The sequence below is a fragment of the Macaca fascicularis genome, chromosome 19, assembly GCF_037993035.2.
Source record: "Macaca fascicularis isolate 582-1 chromosome 19, T2T-MFA8v1.1".
Classification (NCBI taxonomy): Eukaryota; Metazoa; Chordata; class Mammalia; order Primates; family Cercopithecidae; genus Macaca; species Macaca fascicularis.
This window is the reverse complement of record NC_088393.1, coordinates 64,173,569-64,189,688: the sequence shown is the minus strand read 5'-3', so window position 1 is coordinate 64,189,688 and position 16,120 is coordinate 64,173,569. Positions and strand designations below refer to the sequence as shown.

The 16,120-nt window shown below is 46.0% G+C and overlaps 1 protein-coding gene across 32 annotated transcripts in view; it reads left to right on the top strand.

Moving 5' to 3' along the window:
- The window catches only part of LOC102115098 (zinc finger and SCAN domain-containing protein 5A), a 94,968-nt gene extending 83,647 nt beyond the window's left edge, over nt 1-11,321 (top strand). For 10 of the 32 annotated variants that reach the window (XM_074024861.1, XM_065534992.2, XM_065534997.2 and 7 more), the window contains 4 exons: nt 5,947-6,332; nt 7,169-7,372; nt 8,232-8,382; nt 8,648-11,321. In XM_074024861.1, coding sequence (XP_073880962.1) covers nt 5,949-6,332; nt 7,169-7,372; nt 8,232-8,382; nt 8,648-9,399 — 1,491 coding nt within the window. In that variant the 5' untranslated portion in view covers nt 5,947-5,948 and the 3' untranslated portion in view covers nt 9,400-11,321. Of the gene's footprint in view, nt 1-3,047; nt 3,116-5,821; nt 6,333-7,168; nt 7,373-8,231; nt 8,383-8,647 lie in introns of all 32 variants that reach the window. The other 22 variants (XM_074024867.1, XM_065535009.2, XM_074024857.1 and 19 more) reach the window with 7 other exon arrangements.
- Nucleotides 11,322-16,120: the final 4,799 nt, after the last annotated feature.

The following is a 16,120-nucleotide window of genomic DNA, read 5'->3' as shown; positions in this document are numbered from 1 at the left end:
CTTAGAGAAGCTTTAATTCTTTGTGTCATTATTATTATTGACTTTATAAATTTACAAATACAAATAGTACACATTTCTGGTGTACAACACAATGTTTTGATACATATATACAACATGCAATGGCTAAGGCAAATAACTTGACATATGAGTGACCTTGCATACTTATCTTTTTTGTATGAGGGGAATATTTATGTATTCATTTATTTTTCAAGAAAGGGTCTGGCTCTGTCGCCCAGGCTGGAGTGCAGTGACGCGATCACAGCTCACTGCAGCCTTGACCTCCCAGGCTCAAGCAATTCTTCTGCCTCAGACTCCTAGGTGGCTGGGACTGCAGGCTCGCACCATAATGCCCAGCGATCTTTCGTGTTTTTTGTATAGACTGAGTTTTGCCGTGTTGCCAGCCTGATCTCAAAATTCTGCTTTCAGTTGTGTACATTACTGAGAAGTATTCACACACCATTGTGATTGTCACTTTCAGTACAATGTTCAATAAATGACATGAGATATTCAACACTATTATAAAATAGGTTTTCAGTAGATGATTTTGCCTGACTGCAGGGGAATGTAAATGTTCTGAGCAAGTTGAAGGTAGGCTAGGCTAAGCGCTGAAGTTCAGTAAGTGACCTAATAGTAAATGCGTTTTTATTTTCTATATTTTACATTCACAGTGGGTTTATCAGGATGTAACTTCATTGTAAGTCGAGGAGCATCTGTACTGTATACTTGAAATTTGCTCAGAGGGTGTATCTTAAATGTTTCCTACACACACACACACACACACACACACACACACACATATCAAGAAATAAAAAGAAAGATGTAGCTCGCGCCTATAGCCCCAGCTGCTAGGGAGGCTGAAGCAGGATTGCTTGAGCCCAAGAGTTAAAAAATAAATAATAAGAAGGAAAGAACATGGTATCTATGTGAGGTGATGGAGACGTTAACCAGCTTGGTTCTGACGATTGCATCACAATGTATACATGTTTCCAAACTTTAGCCTGGTGACCTTCGTTAATATGTTGGGGCCTGGCGCAGTGGCTCATGCCTGTAATCCCAGCACTTTGGAAGGCCAAGGTGGGTGGATCACGAGGTCAGGAGTTCAAGATCAGCCTGGCCAAGATGGTGAAACCCCATCTCTACTAAATATACAAAAATTAGCTGGGCAGTGGTGGTGGATGCCTGTAATCTCATCTACTTAGGAGGCTGAGGCAAATAATGGCTTGAACCCAGGAGGTGGAGGTTGTAGTGAGCCAAGATTTTGTCACTGCACTCCAGCCTGGGCGACAGAGCGACACTCTGTCTCAAAATAATTAATAATAATAATAAAATAATAATGTGTTGGGAAAGTCTTAGCCAGAGCAAGGAATAAAGGTCATCCAAATTTGGAAGGAGGAAGTCAAATTGTCTCTCTTTGCAAACAACATGTCATCTATAAAAACTCCTGAAACCTCCACCAGTAAAACTGAGAACTGATAAAGGAATTCAGTAAAGCTGCAGGATACAAAGTCAACATGCAAAAATCAGTAGTGTTTTTATACACCAACAACAAACGAGTGGGACAAAAACCAAGAAAGGAATCCCATTTACAATAGCAAAAGAACCCCTAAAAACCTGGTAATAAATTTAACCAGGGAGGTGAAAGATTTCCACAAGAAAAACTATTAAGCACTAATGAAAAAAAACTGAAAAAGACCACCAAAAATGGAAAGACATGTTCATAGAATGGAAGAATTAATATTGTGAAAAAGGCCATACTGTTAATAGACATCGACAGATTCGATGCAATCTCTTCCAAAATACCAACAACATCTTCAAAGAAATAAGACTATGAATTTCCAGAGGGGAGGATTTGGGAGAATTGTGTAGCCTGATGGTGGTTTAGGCAGCTCCCAGTTAATTCCAGTAAATAACTCCATTCTTAATTCTAACTCATTGTCAACACCTCAGTGGTAAACCAGAAAAGTTATGAGAATCTGCATCAGAAAATAATTGTTTCAACTTCTTGGCAAAATGACCTTGTATCCAGCACTTCCCTGACAGTATTATTTCATCTTCAAACAACACATCAAGAAAGTTCTACTCCCAAGAAATTTGAAGTTCCCAGAGTGAAGTGGCTTAAGATTTCCCAGGGATTTAAACCAGAATCAGTGTAAAACCAGCAACCCTCCCATTTATCCTAAAGGTTAGAGAAGGTTTCCTTTGAAATTAAAATGAATGAGTCACTATTCGAATGGATTAGTGTTACCCAATTGATGGTGTGAACTTCCCAAATTATAATCTAATCTTGCCTAGCATTTAATTATCATTCCACATTAACTCCATGATCCATACAGTAAAATTCACACCCACCATTAAGGCTTTTAGTGCTTGAGAGCCCTAACTGAGGGGGCTGAGAACTAGGGAATCCCATGGGACCCTCAGTGTATCTATAAACCACCCTCATAGCGTCCTGGAATGAATGCAGAGACGAGACCATGTGCCTTTCTCTGGTTCCCACTGTTTTTATATAAGGGTAGGCTGGCTAATAGCAAACTAGTGATTTAGTCTAGCTCAAACCAAGTTTTCCCATGTCAATTCCAATATTCTTTTTTAAAAAGTGAAAAATTATCACCAATATTCATTATGTATCAACAAAGACTGTCTCTTTTTTTTCAGTATCTTGACATTCGCATGTGAAAGCTTTGCTCAAACTAGATCAAATCACTGGTTTGATATTAATCCACCAGCTCTTAACATGTTTTTTACTTGTTAGGATATTACTCTCTGTGGCATGAGGGGACCCAAAGTGGTTACCACGTGCGGATCTGTATTTTCTGGGGCCTCCAAATACCTCAGCAATATGACAGCTCAGTAGAGCGGGAAAACCTGTGTTCTTTGCACAGTAGGCATGTTTAATACATTAATTTCCTGTGGGCGGGGTTTCAGTGGCAAATGTAATCAACGCTGCTTACGTACAATGGACTCTATGGCCCTAAACCAATCATGGGGCGGCGCAGGGAACCGGAAACGGGGCCTCAGTCCCTTGACTTCTCCATAAATTGACGCAGTTCAGCTCCAGGCCAGTTGGAGAGCGCATCCCAGAGCGAGGAGGTTGGCGGCGGAAGCCGGGAAGGAGGTAAGTGTCCAGCGGGCATATGTCTGTGGGGTTTAGGAGCTGGCGTGCGCGGGGGTTGGTTTCAGAAAGTTTGGGTGTATTTTCTCATGCATTTGCTCGGAGACTTTGTGCAGGCAGCGGATCTCCTTTGCACCCCATGGTTAACTCTGACTCGTTATGCAATGCTTCTGTAAACTGGGAATAATGATAACTTTCTCATCATAGTTAGGTTATATTTTATTTCATTTTCTTTTAGAGACAGGGTCTCGCTAGAATTCCAGACTAGCCTGGAATTCCTGGGCTCAAGCGATCTGCCCACCTCCACCGCCCGAGTAGCTGGGACTACAGTCATATGCCACAACGATCGGATACATTATTTATTTATTTATTTTGCAGAGATGGGGTCTCGGTGCGTTGCCCAGTCTGGTCCTGGACTCCTGGGCTCCACCATGCTCCCGTCTCGGTCTTCCAAAGTGTTGGAATTACAGGTGTGAGCCACCTTGCCTCCCACACACCCTTCTTAAAAAGCGTTGCTGGATTTTCCCTTTGCGCAGGGTAAAATCAAGCCATTGATGAAGGAGCATCAACCTACTAGGCCAGTGAGAATCTGAGCTAAGTGTCCCTACCTGGGTGGCCCGTGTGGTATATACTCCCAGAACTGGATACTAACTCCTGTACCTGCCTTTATTTTTTCCTGTGTCTTGTTTCTTGCTGTAACGGGAAATGAACTGAGATCAAATACAAAGTGGTTTCTAGGAGCATGAAACCACTTTTTTTTAAGAGACAGGATCTCATTATGTTGCCCAGGCTGTTACCAAACACGGGCTCAAGTGATCCTCCCGCCTCCCTGAGCAGCGGCAGGCGCCCTGTGGCAAAATCACTTTTAGTTCCAGAATTTCGGGCTCCCTTTCCTCTCTCATATCTGTATGCTTTTTCAATAAAAATTAATTTGCTTCTAATTGAAAACTAGAAATTGTATATATTTATGGCATATAGCATAATGTACTTTGTAGTATCATAAACATTGCAAAATGGCTAAATTAAGCTAATATTCATATGCCCTACCTCATATACTAACCATTTTTGCTTTTGAGAATACTTAAGTCTACTTTTTTTCACCATGTTGGACAATTGCTTTGTTGAATTGATTTCTTCAACTGAAATTTGTCCTCTTTGACCTGTATCTCTCCAGCCCCCACCCCAGCCCTGGTAACCACATTCTACTCACTGCTACTATGAGTTCCACCGGGTTTTTAATTATTATTTATGATATTTACTTCCGTTTAAAATTTTTTTATAATTTGAACTTTTATTTTAGATTCGGTAGGTACCTGTGCAGGTTCGTTACATGAGTATATTGAGTGGTGCTGAGGTTTGGGGTATGACTCAACCTGTCACCCAGGATGTGAGGATAGCAACCAATAGGTAGTTTTTCAACCTTCCGTCCCTCTGTCTCTCCAGTGTTTCACTGTTTTGGAGTCCACGTCCTGACTTCCTTTCCTCTGCGTACGGGTCCTGGAGCAGGATTGCCAGATCATGCAGTTGTTGTACTTTTAATTTTCTGAGGAGTTTCTATACTGTCTCCCATATCGGCTGCCCTGATTTACATCCCATAACAGGGCGCAGAGGATCTCTCTCCTCCAAATCCTCACCAACACTCGTTCCATGTGTCTTTTTGGGAGCCGCCGCTCTAGCAGGCGTGAGGGGAGCCTTGTGGTTTGGATTTGCATGTCCCTGATGATGAATGATGATGAGCACCTTTTCCTAGACCTGCTGGCCATTCACATGTCTTCATCTGAGATGAAGCGTTCTCATAGCTGTTGAACTTGGACAATAATTGATGCCTGGAGAGTATCACTCAGTGGCTCCTGCCTAATAAAGCTAGGTTTAGCAATTAACTTTGAAAAACCTTATTATTGTATGAACCCACTTTAAAATATCATAGAGCACTAGACTTTAAATCTGTCTTCTGGGATGAGACTAAGAATAGAGAAACCCTTAGAGAGAGAAGGTAGATTAGTGATTTCCAGAGGCTGGGGTGGGTGGGCAGGGGGTGATTACTGATAGAGACGGGGTTCCTTTTGGGGTGATGAGATAATTCTGGAACTAGACGGTGGTGATGGTTGCACAGCATGGTACATGTCTTAGTGCCATGAAATTGTGCACTTGAAGAGGGTAAAAATGATGAAATGTATGAATGTGCATTTTACCAAAATAACAAAATATCTGTGGGAGCTTAATCCTGATAAGATTCTTTAGTGCTGTCCTTTCCCTGGAGCAAGTAAATGTTCTGGGGTGAACAAGAATATATGTTGGGGGAAAATATTACGTTCTAACTCTTTTTCTCTATCTTTTTGCATAACTATGACTAAGGGCTTTGCTTTGGATCTTGTCCTGATGAGAAAACATAAAGGGCTTACTTTATTGTTACATCAGATTTTAGGAGCTTCACTTAACTGTCCTATTTAATTTATAGTCAAGAACCATGTTGTTCCAATTGACAGGAAAACTGATTCAACCTCTGCACAGTGATTTCCTACAAATCAGAATCCAGGGGGCATTAAGATTTTAAACCACAATATGTAGTCAAGTATAGACACTGGAAGATTTCCACTGTGTTGAATTCGATGCTGCTGAAGAAGTGGCATCCAGGATGAGGGATTTTGAAGGGAGGGGCGGATGGAGTAGAAACTTAAACTAATCAGGCTCATGCTTTTTCCCCCCTAGACTTCTGAACGAACAGTGAATCTGTTACTGAGGAAAACCAGAGGAAGCCTGTGTAGATAGGTATCAATTAGATACCAGCTACTGGAAGAGCTTTCTCAGAGACTGATTAAAAAATTCTTCACTAGATATGGCTGCAAATTGCACATCCTCATGGCGTCAGAGAGAACCCTGCAACAGACCTGGGTTGGAGCTGCCACGGTCTATGGCATCCTCAGAAACTCAACTTGGAAATCACGACATGGACCCTGAGATTTCTCACGTGAACTTCAGGATGTTCACCTGCCCGAAGGAGTCGGACCCCATCCAGGCTCTGAGGAAACTCACTGAGCTGTGCCATCTGTGGCTGAGGCCCGACCTCCACACCAAAGAGCAGATCCTGGACATGCTGGTGATGGAGCAGTTCATGATCTCCATGCCCCAGGAGCTCCAGGTCTTAGTCATGATGAATGGCGTGCAGAGCTGCAAAGACCTGGAGGACCTGCTGCGAAATAACAGAAGACCCAAGAAATGGGTGAGTGGGACCCTCCTGATTGGCTCAGGGAAGGGGAGCTGGGATGGGGGCTGCACGGTGTACCTGGACTGGAGAGGACCCGAGGGGCTGCTCTAGGTCAGGGCTTCCAAGTAGAGGAGAGTTTGCACATCAGGGGCACATGGCAGTGTCTGGGGACAGTTTTTGCTTGTCACAACGGGGAGGACAGGAGATGCTGCTAAGCATTCTCCAAAGCTCAGGACAACCGACCATGACAAATAATCATCCAGATTCAAATATCAGCTGTGCTGAGATGGCCAATTCCTGGTGTAGGCGATGGACAGGCAGAGGGGATACAGGGATCTACACACTGTGTGAGGCCAACATGGAAGAAAGACGTTGGTAAAATATTACACCTGATGGAATGTAGGGAAGGAGGCATTAGGGTGAACTGAAGGGGGGCCCAAAAGTCCCATCCTGAGGCAAGGAAAGTGGTTGGTATCAGAGATCCAGGGATCTGCCTCCAGGTCCCCACATGAGCCCCTAAGTTCCAACACAAGGTGAGCTGCCATTGGCCAGTTGAGTTGGATTCACCCAGAATATTTCTCCTTCTCTTCTCTTTGGTTTAGAGACTCTTTCATCTAAAGGACCCATATTTGTGTACTTATCTAGAAAATTCCAGGTGCAGGCAGGTGCTGGAGTCCAGAGAGGAGAAAATTCAGACAGGATTGCTGTGTCCACAGAGCTGACTCTGCATCGGGAAGGCAGATTTGAACATTAATTACAGTAAAGTTTGAGCATTATGGCAGGACCCAGGGAATATAAGAGCTACTTTCAGGTTCTCATAGTGAGTCTGATTTTTTTCTCTCTCTCTACAGTCTGTAGTCACCTTCCACGGAAAGGAATATATTGTACAGGACTCAGATGTTGAGATGGCTGAAGGCCCTGCCAGTGTCAGGGATGATCCGAGGGACATGTCCAGCCAGCGGGCCTCCTCTGTGAACCAGACGCATCCGGGGGAAGGCCAGGCCCGCCGAGAGCTGCAGACCCTGCCCAGGGTCCCTGCACTGTTCAGGAGGCAGGTGAGTGTGTGAGGTCTTGGTGTCTGGGCAGAGGTGCGAGAAGGATCAGGAAGAAATCGTGTGTCCACTGGACTGATTGACAAATTTAGCACAGGAGAAAATTAGAACCATTCCCCATGGAGATGGTACATCCCCAGACATTCATTCCTGAACCATCACAGAGAGGGAAGCCTCATCTACTTTTCTGTCCACCATGAGAGCTTTTAGCATTTAGGGTGGGGGGTAAGAAATGGTCTCAGTGAAGTGAGGGAGGCAGTTGGCACAGATAGATGAACTGAAGATCCCTTCCCCATAGCCAGTTACCTCAAAGACATTCCATGTAACAAATCAGCAAGGAAACCATTTGCTACCGATTGTCAATTTCTTAATTTAAGGAATGTTTCTCAGCTGGGGTGATTATGCCTTTCCGGACACATGGCCATGTCTGGAGACGTTCTTGTTTGGCATTCTGGGGGGTGGTGGGGTGTTAGTAGCATCTAGAGGGTGGAGGCAGGGCCTCTGCTCTGCACAGGAGCGCCCCCTCCAGGAGGGTGATGCAGCCGCAATGCCAGTGGTGCCAGGGCTGAGGGGCCTCCACCTAGAGTCATGCTCCTTCCAGCCTCAGGGGCAGGGAGACGTTGGCACAGCGGGAAGAAATATGCTCAGAGAACCAAAGAGTGAAAACCACCAGGCACAGGAGCTGATTTAGAATATGGAGGGTGCAGATTAGGGACAGACTCAGACGTGAGGTGGTGATGTTTACTTGGGGTGATGGGGTGGTCCATAGGAAGTCTGGTGTATCCAATGAGGAGGGGACAGACATGTCTGTGCTTCCACCGGTGTAGACACGGAGTCATTGCCCTTGGTTTTTCATCTTCAGGGAGAGGACTATCTGCTACACAAGAGTATTGACGTAAAAGGTGACCCAAAGTCTCCGGGACCCAAGCTGACCTTGGAGAAGGATCTGAAGGAAAACAGGGAAGAGAACCCAGGACTTACATCCCCAGAGCCTCAGCTTCCAAAGCGTCCCAGTGAGTATGAAGACTTGGATCCACAGGGGTTAGCCCCTCTCTTCTGGGGTGCAGGGCTGGGGGCCCAGCATTATCATCCCTTGGGGAAGTTGGCACTCAGCTGCCAAAGCCTCCCCATCCTCCACTTGCCAGAGACCTGTGGTCCAATGTCTTAGGCTTGAGGTTGAGGGGAAGTTGTCAGCCAACATCAGTGTTTGGTTGCAATGAGTTTGGTGTATTGAAAATGCGCTTTATTAACTGTTGTGTGTGGAATCCCTTCTTCCAGCAGATCTGGTGAGAGCAAAGGAGGAGAAGGAACCCCCAAAAATAGCCGCTGTGGAAAATGTGGATGCCGACACACCTTCTGCCTGCGTTGTGGAGAGAGAAGCTTCGACTCACAGTGGGAACAGAGGAGACACTCCGAATCTCAGAGGTCCCAAAAGAAGCAAACGGGACGCCTCCTCCATTTCCCAAGAAGAACCTCAAGGAGGAGCCACACCTGTGGGCAACAGAGAATCCCCGGGACAAGCTGGGATGAATTCAATTCATTCCCCAGGCCCTGCGAGCCCAGTCAGTCACCCCGATGGCCAAGAAGCCAAGGCACTGCCGCCCTTTGCATGTGACGTGTGCGATAAGAGGTTTACCTGTAATTCCAAGCTAGTCATCCACAAGAGATCACACACCGGAGAGAGACTCTTTCAATGTAATCTCTGTGGGAAGCGTTTCATGCAGCTCATTAGCCTCCAATTTCACCAGCGAACCCACACCGGCGAGAGGCCCTACACGTGTGACGTCTGCCAGAAGCAGTTCACCCAGAAGTCCTACCTGAAGTGTCACAAGAGAAGCCACACAGGGGAGAAGCCCTTCGAATGTAAAGACTGCAAGAAGGTTTTCACCTACAGGGGGAGCCTGAAGGAGCACCAGCGCACCCACTCCGGAGAGAAACCCTATAAATGCTCCAAGTGTCCAAGAGCCTTCGGTCGGCTGAAATTGTTAAGACGCCACCAGAAAACACATCCAGAAGCCACTTCTCATTGATTGCATAATCCGGTCTATGCCTTCTGCACCAAGAAGAAGTGAATGATGATTTTTCACTGATGTTACCAGAGTACATTTGACACGTGCAAGGGCGCCTGGCACACAGAGGGAGTGCCCTAGATATGAATTGCCATGATGTTTGAGTAAATATGTATCCTCCCCACTGAGCTTTGTTTTCTGTTTCATTATGTCCATTGTTTTCCTATAGGTTTATTTTGGTTTCTGTTGCTGTTCTTTCAATAAACGATCATCTTATTAGTTTTCAATATTGTATAACAAAAAACTGAGTTTCCTGATTGACATGGGGTTACCCACTGTTTTGTTGTAAAGTAAAATTGTCCAAGGAGGGTGGCCATATAAAATACATAATGCCTGGTGAAATTTGAGTTTCAGATAAACAATTTTCTTTAGTATCAGCATGTTCTAAATTATTCGTTATCTGAAACTCAGCTTTTATTGGGTATCCTGTAGAGTTTTCGTTTTCTTTTTTTTTTTTTTCTTTTTCTTTTCTTTTTTTTTTTTTTTTTTGAGATGGCGTCTCCCTCTGTCACCCAGGCTGAGGTTCAGTGGCGCAATCACCGCTCACTGCAGCCACAACCTTCCAGGCTCAAGCAATCCTCCTGTCTAAGCCTCCCGAGCAGCTGAGACTACAGGAGCATGCCACCAACTTAGCTAATTATTGTGTTTTTTTGTAGAGATGGAGTTTTGCCATGTTGCCCGGGCTGGTCTTGAACTCATAAGTACAAGTGATCCATCTGCCTTGGCTTCTTTAAGTGCTGGTATTACAGGCATGAGCCACTGTACCCTGTATTGTTTTTATTAGACTTTAATATAATTATTATATTCAAATTTTTGGAAATAATTTTTTGTAGTGATGGGATTTCTTGTTGCCCAGGCTGGTGTGGTGTGAGCCACCACACCTGGCTCTAGACTTTCTTTTTCAGAGCTGTTTTAGGTTCACAGGGAAATTCAGTGGACAGCACAGATTTCCCCTAGACTCCCTCCCCACACGGCACAGCCTCTCCCCGCCCAGCATCCCCAGCAGAACGGTGCACCTGTTCCATCAGTGAGCCTGCCCAGACACATCACCAGCACCCAGAGTCCATGGTGTCCATTAGGGCTCGCTCTGTGTGTCGTACATCCTGTGGGTTTGGACAAAGGCCTCATGAGGATCCACCACTGGAGTATCATGGGGCATATTTTCACTGCCCCCTGAATCCTCTCTGCTCTGTGTATCTCCCTGCCCCAGATGGTGTATTTTGTGGCCTAAAGTTGGCAATTTCTAAATCCCCAATGTGACTCTTGGACTACAGAGGCATTCGGAGTCTCTGGGGACTAGTTGGTCTTAGTGATATTCCCATCCCCTGAAGGCGTGGTTAATCCACAGGTGGGTGGGCCCCAAATTCAGAGTTTCTGATTGAGTAGACCGGGGATGGGGCCTGAGAGTGTGCATTAAAACATAGAATTCATTTTAGAATAGCTTTCTAAAGTCCATAGAGCTCCCTAATGCCCCACGCCATTTCCCCCATTGCTGACTGATTCATTAGTATGGCACATTTGCCACAAGCGATGAACTGACTGAATACATTGCCGTGATCTAAGGGCCATACTTAGTGTTTTTTTATTGAGGCCTCCTTAGTGTTTACACAATGCCCTCCTCTTCCTTCCTCCCCATCCAGGACACCACATCACCTTGAGTCATCACGTCTCCCTAGGATCCTCTTGGTGACAATTTCTCAGGTTTTACTTGTTTGGGATCACCTGAGAATGTGCATTTTAGGTGGTGCTGATGCTGCTGGTCTTGGGAGGACATTTTATGGATGGCTGGTTGAACTGACAGGCGGAGTCCTGCAATCTGCAGAGGTCTGGAAAGGTCCCTTCCCGAATAGGCTGGATTCATTTATTAAAGGCCACTTTTGTAAGACTTTGGTTCTTGTCATTTTAATTTAAAGGAATTTAAACAAGAGATACACAGCAAAGAGATGCAGCATAGAGCAACTGATTGCAAAGGAAATAGGGCATTTTGAAAGTTAAGTGCGGAATAGACAGGACATGCTGGGAGCAAGGATTCAGGGCTGGCTGCTCCTGAGGATGAGACAGCGAAGACCTGCTGTCTTTATGGGAGTCTCGGATGACTACACCTAGTGGGGTGGGACGAGGTGTTACTAGTAAGCACGTTCGGGGTGGTCCTCTGGGCGCACAGGTGCAGTAGCTGTGCACACGTCTCATTAGCGTCTTTAGTCTCCACCCAGGGGTGTGGTTTTTACTATCATAACAAGCAAAGTGTCAGTGTGTGGATGGGTAAGATCAAAGTGTGCAGGCTCTCAGAAATTCCTTACAGGAGATGGCTTTGCTTGAATGAACTCAAATCCAGTGTGAACGCTGAGGCTTATTTTGTTCACTGTATAGTCACCACGCGTGCAGCATCCTAAGGACGTGGTCATTTCCTTGACTGCCTATCCTGCCTCACCCAGGTCCCTTTCAGAGTAGCATTCTTTGAGGCAGGGGCCTAGAATCCACCATAAAATGTACATGGACTCCCCTTTCATTCAAGAAGTGGAGGTAGGCGTGGGTGGTGGTTCTCTCTTTTGGTGATTGGGTTCGACCTTCTTCACCAGATGTAGAAAATGTTTTGATGATACTACCTGCCCATTTAATTTCAATCATGGTGCTCTATGATGCATTAATGACTTCCAATGTTTCTTTAGAGCTTCATTTTCTAATTTGGCTACATGTTGGAGTCACTTGAAGAGTTTTTTATATTTTTTTTAAAAAAGCAATGCCTGGGGTCCAGCCCTAAGATTGGCTGAGGATGTGGCCCCTGTGTTGAGAGTTTATAAAACTCCCCAGGTGATCTAACATGTGGCTGAGGTCTGGCAGGCCGATTTTCTGATTGCCTGGACACTCCAATTCCTGTCCTCTCATGGGGATGAGTGAGGACAGGATCATGCACCTCTATTCCCAGTCTAAAGACGGTAGACTCAGGCGCAGTGGCTCATGCCTGTAATCCCAGCACTTTGGGAGGCCGGGGTGGGTGGATCACAATGTCAAGAGATCGAGACCATCCTGGCCAACATGGTGAAACCCCGTCTCTACTAAAAATACAAAAACTAGCCAGGTGTGGTGGTGTGTACCTGTAGTCCCAGCTATGCAGGAGGCTGAGGAAGGAGAATCACTTGAACCCAGGAGGCGGAGGTTGCAGTGAGCCGAGATCACACCGCTGTACTCCAGCCTGGTAACAGAGCAAGACTCTGTCAAAAAAAAAAAAGAAAGAAAGAAAATAAGAAGGTAGACTGCACTGACCAACCCTGGATGGGTGTCTCTCCTGCCATATCTGGCTGCCTGAACCACTCCAGGGACTGCCCCTCATGGCTAAAGGCACACCTGACCTCGGGCTGCCTTCGCACTACTGCTCCTCAGCCGCCTACGTGCTCTGGTGGATGCTCCAAGCCAAGATACCCACTGCAACCCCAAAAAGCCATGTGCTAGAGATGACTTTGAGTTGAATTTAGAAGGTGCCTTTTTTGGCAGAGAAACAACAATGCAGCACTGCCTAATCCTCCCAAGCTGGAGCTAAATCTGCACCAGCCAACCTGGCCCACCTGGTGGCTTTCAGACTCCGACCTTGCTGATGGGACATCAGGTGGGGAGGGAGGCTGTGGCACGGCCATGGGAAGAAGAATTTCGAAGCCTTCGCTAGTCTCCGCGTGGCCCGTGCCAACGCCCGGCTCTTCGGCATCCCGGCAAAAAAGAGCCAAGGAAGCTGCAGAACAAGACATTGAAAAGGAAAAATAAAGCCCTCCTGGGAACTTGCAATCAGTCAGCAGTTATGCTGGGTCTCCATGTGATGTGTTTCCCAGGAGCAGCGGGGCCTGGGATGGGGCTTCGTGGCTGTGACTTCCTGGCAGGGCGTTTGGGGTTTTCTTGAAAGACAGTCCAAGCCCTGGATTGTGCCTTACTTTCGTGTTAAAGCACTGTTGGTCGTTTTTGTTTTCTTTTGTTTTTGTTTTTGTTTTTTAAGAAAGAAAAAGAAAAGTAGAGGGATTTGCCCCGCACGGTGGCTCACGCCTGTAATCCTATCACTTTGGGAGGCCGAGGCGGGTGGATTGCCTGAGCTCAGGATGTTCAAGATCAGCCTGGGCAACACAGTGAAACCCTCCCTGTCTCTACTAAAATACACAAATTAGCCGGGCGTGGCAGCGGGCGCCTGTAATCCCGGCTCCTCGGGAGGCTGAGGCAGGAGAATGGCATGAACCTGGGAGGTGGAGCTTGCAGTGACCCAAGGTCGCACCACTACACTCCAGCCTGGGCGACAGAGCAAGACTCCGTCTCAAATAAATAAACTAATTAATTAATTAATTAATTAAAATAAACGTAGAGGGATTCCGTGTGGGTAAATTAATTAATTAATTAATTAAAATAAACGTGGAGGGATTCCGTGTGGGTGAGTATGCTTCAAGTTGGTTTGGCACAAGAGCTTTCTAGCCATTCCTTATCTGTTTAGAAGTGGCTGATCCACCCAGCGCCAGGACGGCTCATCAAACAATGGAACCATTTACCCTTATGGTGCACAACTGTAAGAGCCAATCATCTCCAGGTGCCAAGTATGTCCTCTCATTTCATTCTCAATACAATAACGAGCGGAGGGCGGGGACCGTTTCAAAGACAAAACGTGGATACCGTTTTTACACACAACGATGTTTGCACAAAATGATTGAAATGACTTGGTTTTCACAATTATCCAAAGCTAAATGGAAACAAGCATAAATCTCAACTCAAGCCTGCCAAGTCCCATCCTGTAGGCACATGTGAAACGTGAAAACTTGACCCGTTGTACTAGTAGGTGGAGCTGCCGCTATTTGAATTGTTGAATTGGTCTGACAGGTAGAATTGGGTTGACGTTGCCGACTCCTAAAATTAGAATCTAGACATTGCAGGTACCTCACTCACAGCTCCAGCGAATGCCTCTGCCTTCACAGAGTAGCTTTCTGACTTCTATTTAACATTTTCTCAGAAGATACCTTGAAAATAGCCCATAGCGCCGAATGCGGTAGCTCATGCCTATAATCTCAGCACTCTGAAAAGCTGAGGCAGGTGGGTAGGTTGGGCTCAGGAGTTAAAGACCAGCCTGGGCAACATGATGAAACCCCATCTCTACAAAAACATACAAAAAGAAAAAAAAAAAAAAGGCTGGGCACGGTGGCTCACACCTGTAATCCCAGCACTTTGGGAGGCCAAGGCGGGCGGATCACGAGGTCAGTAGTTCGAGACCAGCCTGGCCGATATGGTGAACCCTGTCTCTACTAAAAATTCAAAAAGTAGCCGGGCATGGTGGCACGTGACTGTAATCCCAGCTACTCAGGAGGCTGAGGCGGGAGAATTGCTTGAACCCAGAAGGCGTAGGATGCAGTGAGCTGAGATGGTGCCATTGCACTCCAGCCTGGGCAGCAGGGGGAAACTCCTGTCTCAAAAAAAAAAAAAAAAAGAAAGAAAGAAAATTCTGTTAGCAATTTTCAGACATGCAATACGTTGCTAATGGCTGCAGTCTCCATGCTGTACAATAGATTTCTTAAACACTTTTCCTGTCTAACTGAAATTTTGTATCCTTTGACCAACATCTCTGCTATTTCCCCAGTCTCCTGCCTCCCTCAGCCTAGGTTACCAGAAGCTTGAGAGTTCCAGGCTGAGGACCTGATTTAGAGATCCTCAGTTGGAGAAAGTTTTACGACACCATATACAGCCTGATGCCAGGAGCACCCACCTCAAGCTAGAGGTATGGGTCTTATGTATCTGCACGGAAACAGACTCATACTGTAGGGTTAGCTGTCTATTTATTGGACCAGAAACCTTTTGAAGGCAAGGACTGTACTCTGTACCTCTTTTTATCTTTTTTTTTTTTTTTCCTGAGACAGTCTCGCTCTGTCCCCCAGGCTGGAGTGCAACCTCTGCCTCCTGGCTCCAAGCGATTCTCCTGCCTCAGCCTCCTGAGTAGCTGGGATTACATGCATGTGTCACCACGCCCAGCTAAGTTTGGTATTTTTAGTACAGATAGGGTTTCACCATGTTGGGCAGGCTGGTCTCGAACTCCTGACCTCGTAATCCGCCCGCCTTGGCCTCCCAAAGTGCTGGGATTACAAACATGAGCCACCGCGCCCGGCCTATCCTCTTTTTATCTTAAACTCTCATTGTGATTGGTAAGCTGAACTTCAATTAAGCAGATAATACAGATAACCTGGCCCCACTCTTCTTTTCCTGCCTTAGCATTGGTTCTTTATTCTGCAAGTTTTATGAGAACAAAGACTTTGTCCTACTAATTTTTTCATACTTTTTTCTTTTTTATCTTTCTCTTTATTCTGACACATTACGGCTTTAAATACATTTCTTTTTTCTTCCTTTTTTTTTTTTTTTTTTTTGAGACGGAGTCTCACTCTGTCGCCCAGGCTGGAGTGCAATGGCGTGATCTTGGCTCACTGCAAGCTCCCCCTCCCGGGTTCAAGCGATTCTCCTGCCTCAGCCTCCCAAGTAGTTGGGATTACAGGCATGAGCCACCACGCCCAGCTGCACTGGGCTTTTTTGAGGTTGCAGTGGGTATCTTGTTTTCATCGTCAGTCAGGACATCAGGTAAATCAAGCTCTTAGCTCAGAGCACATAGGTGGATAAGGAGCAGCAGTGCAAAGGCCACCCAGTGCCAGGTACATCCTTAGCCATGAGGGGCAGTCCC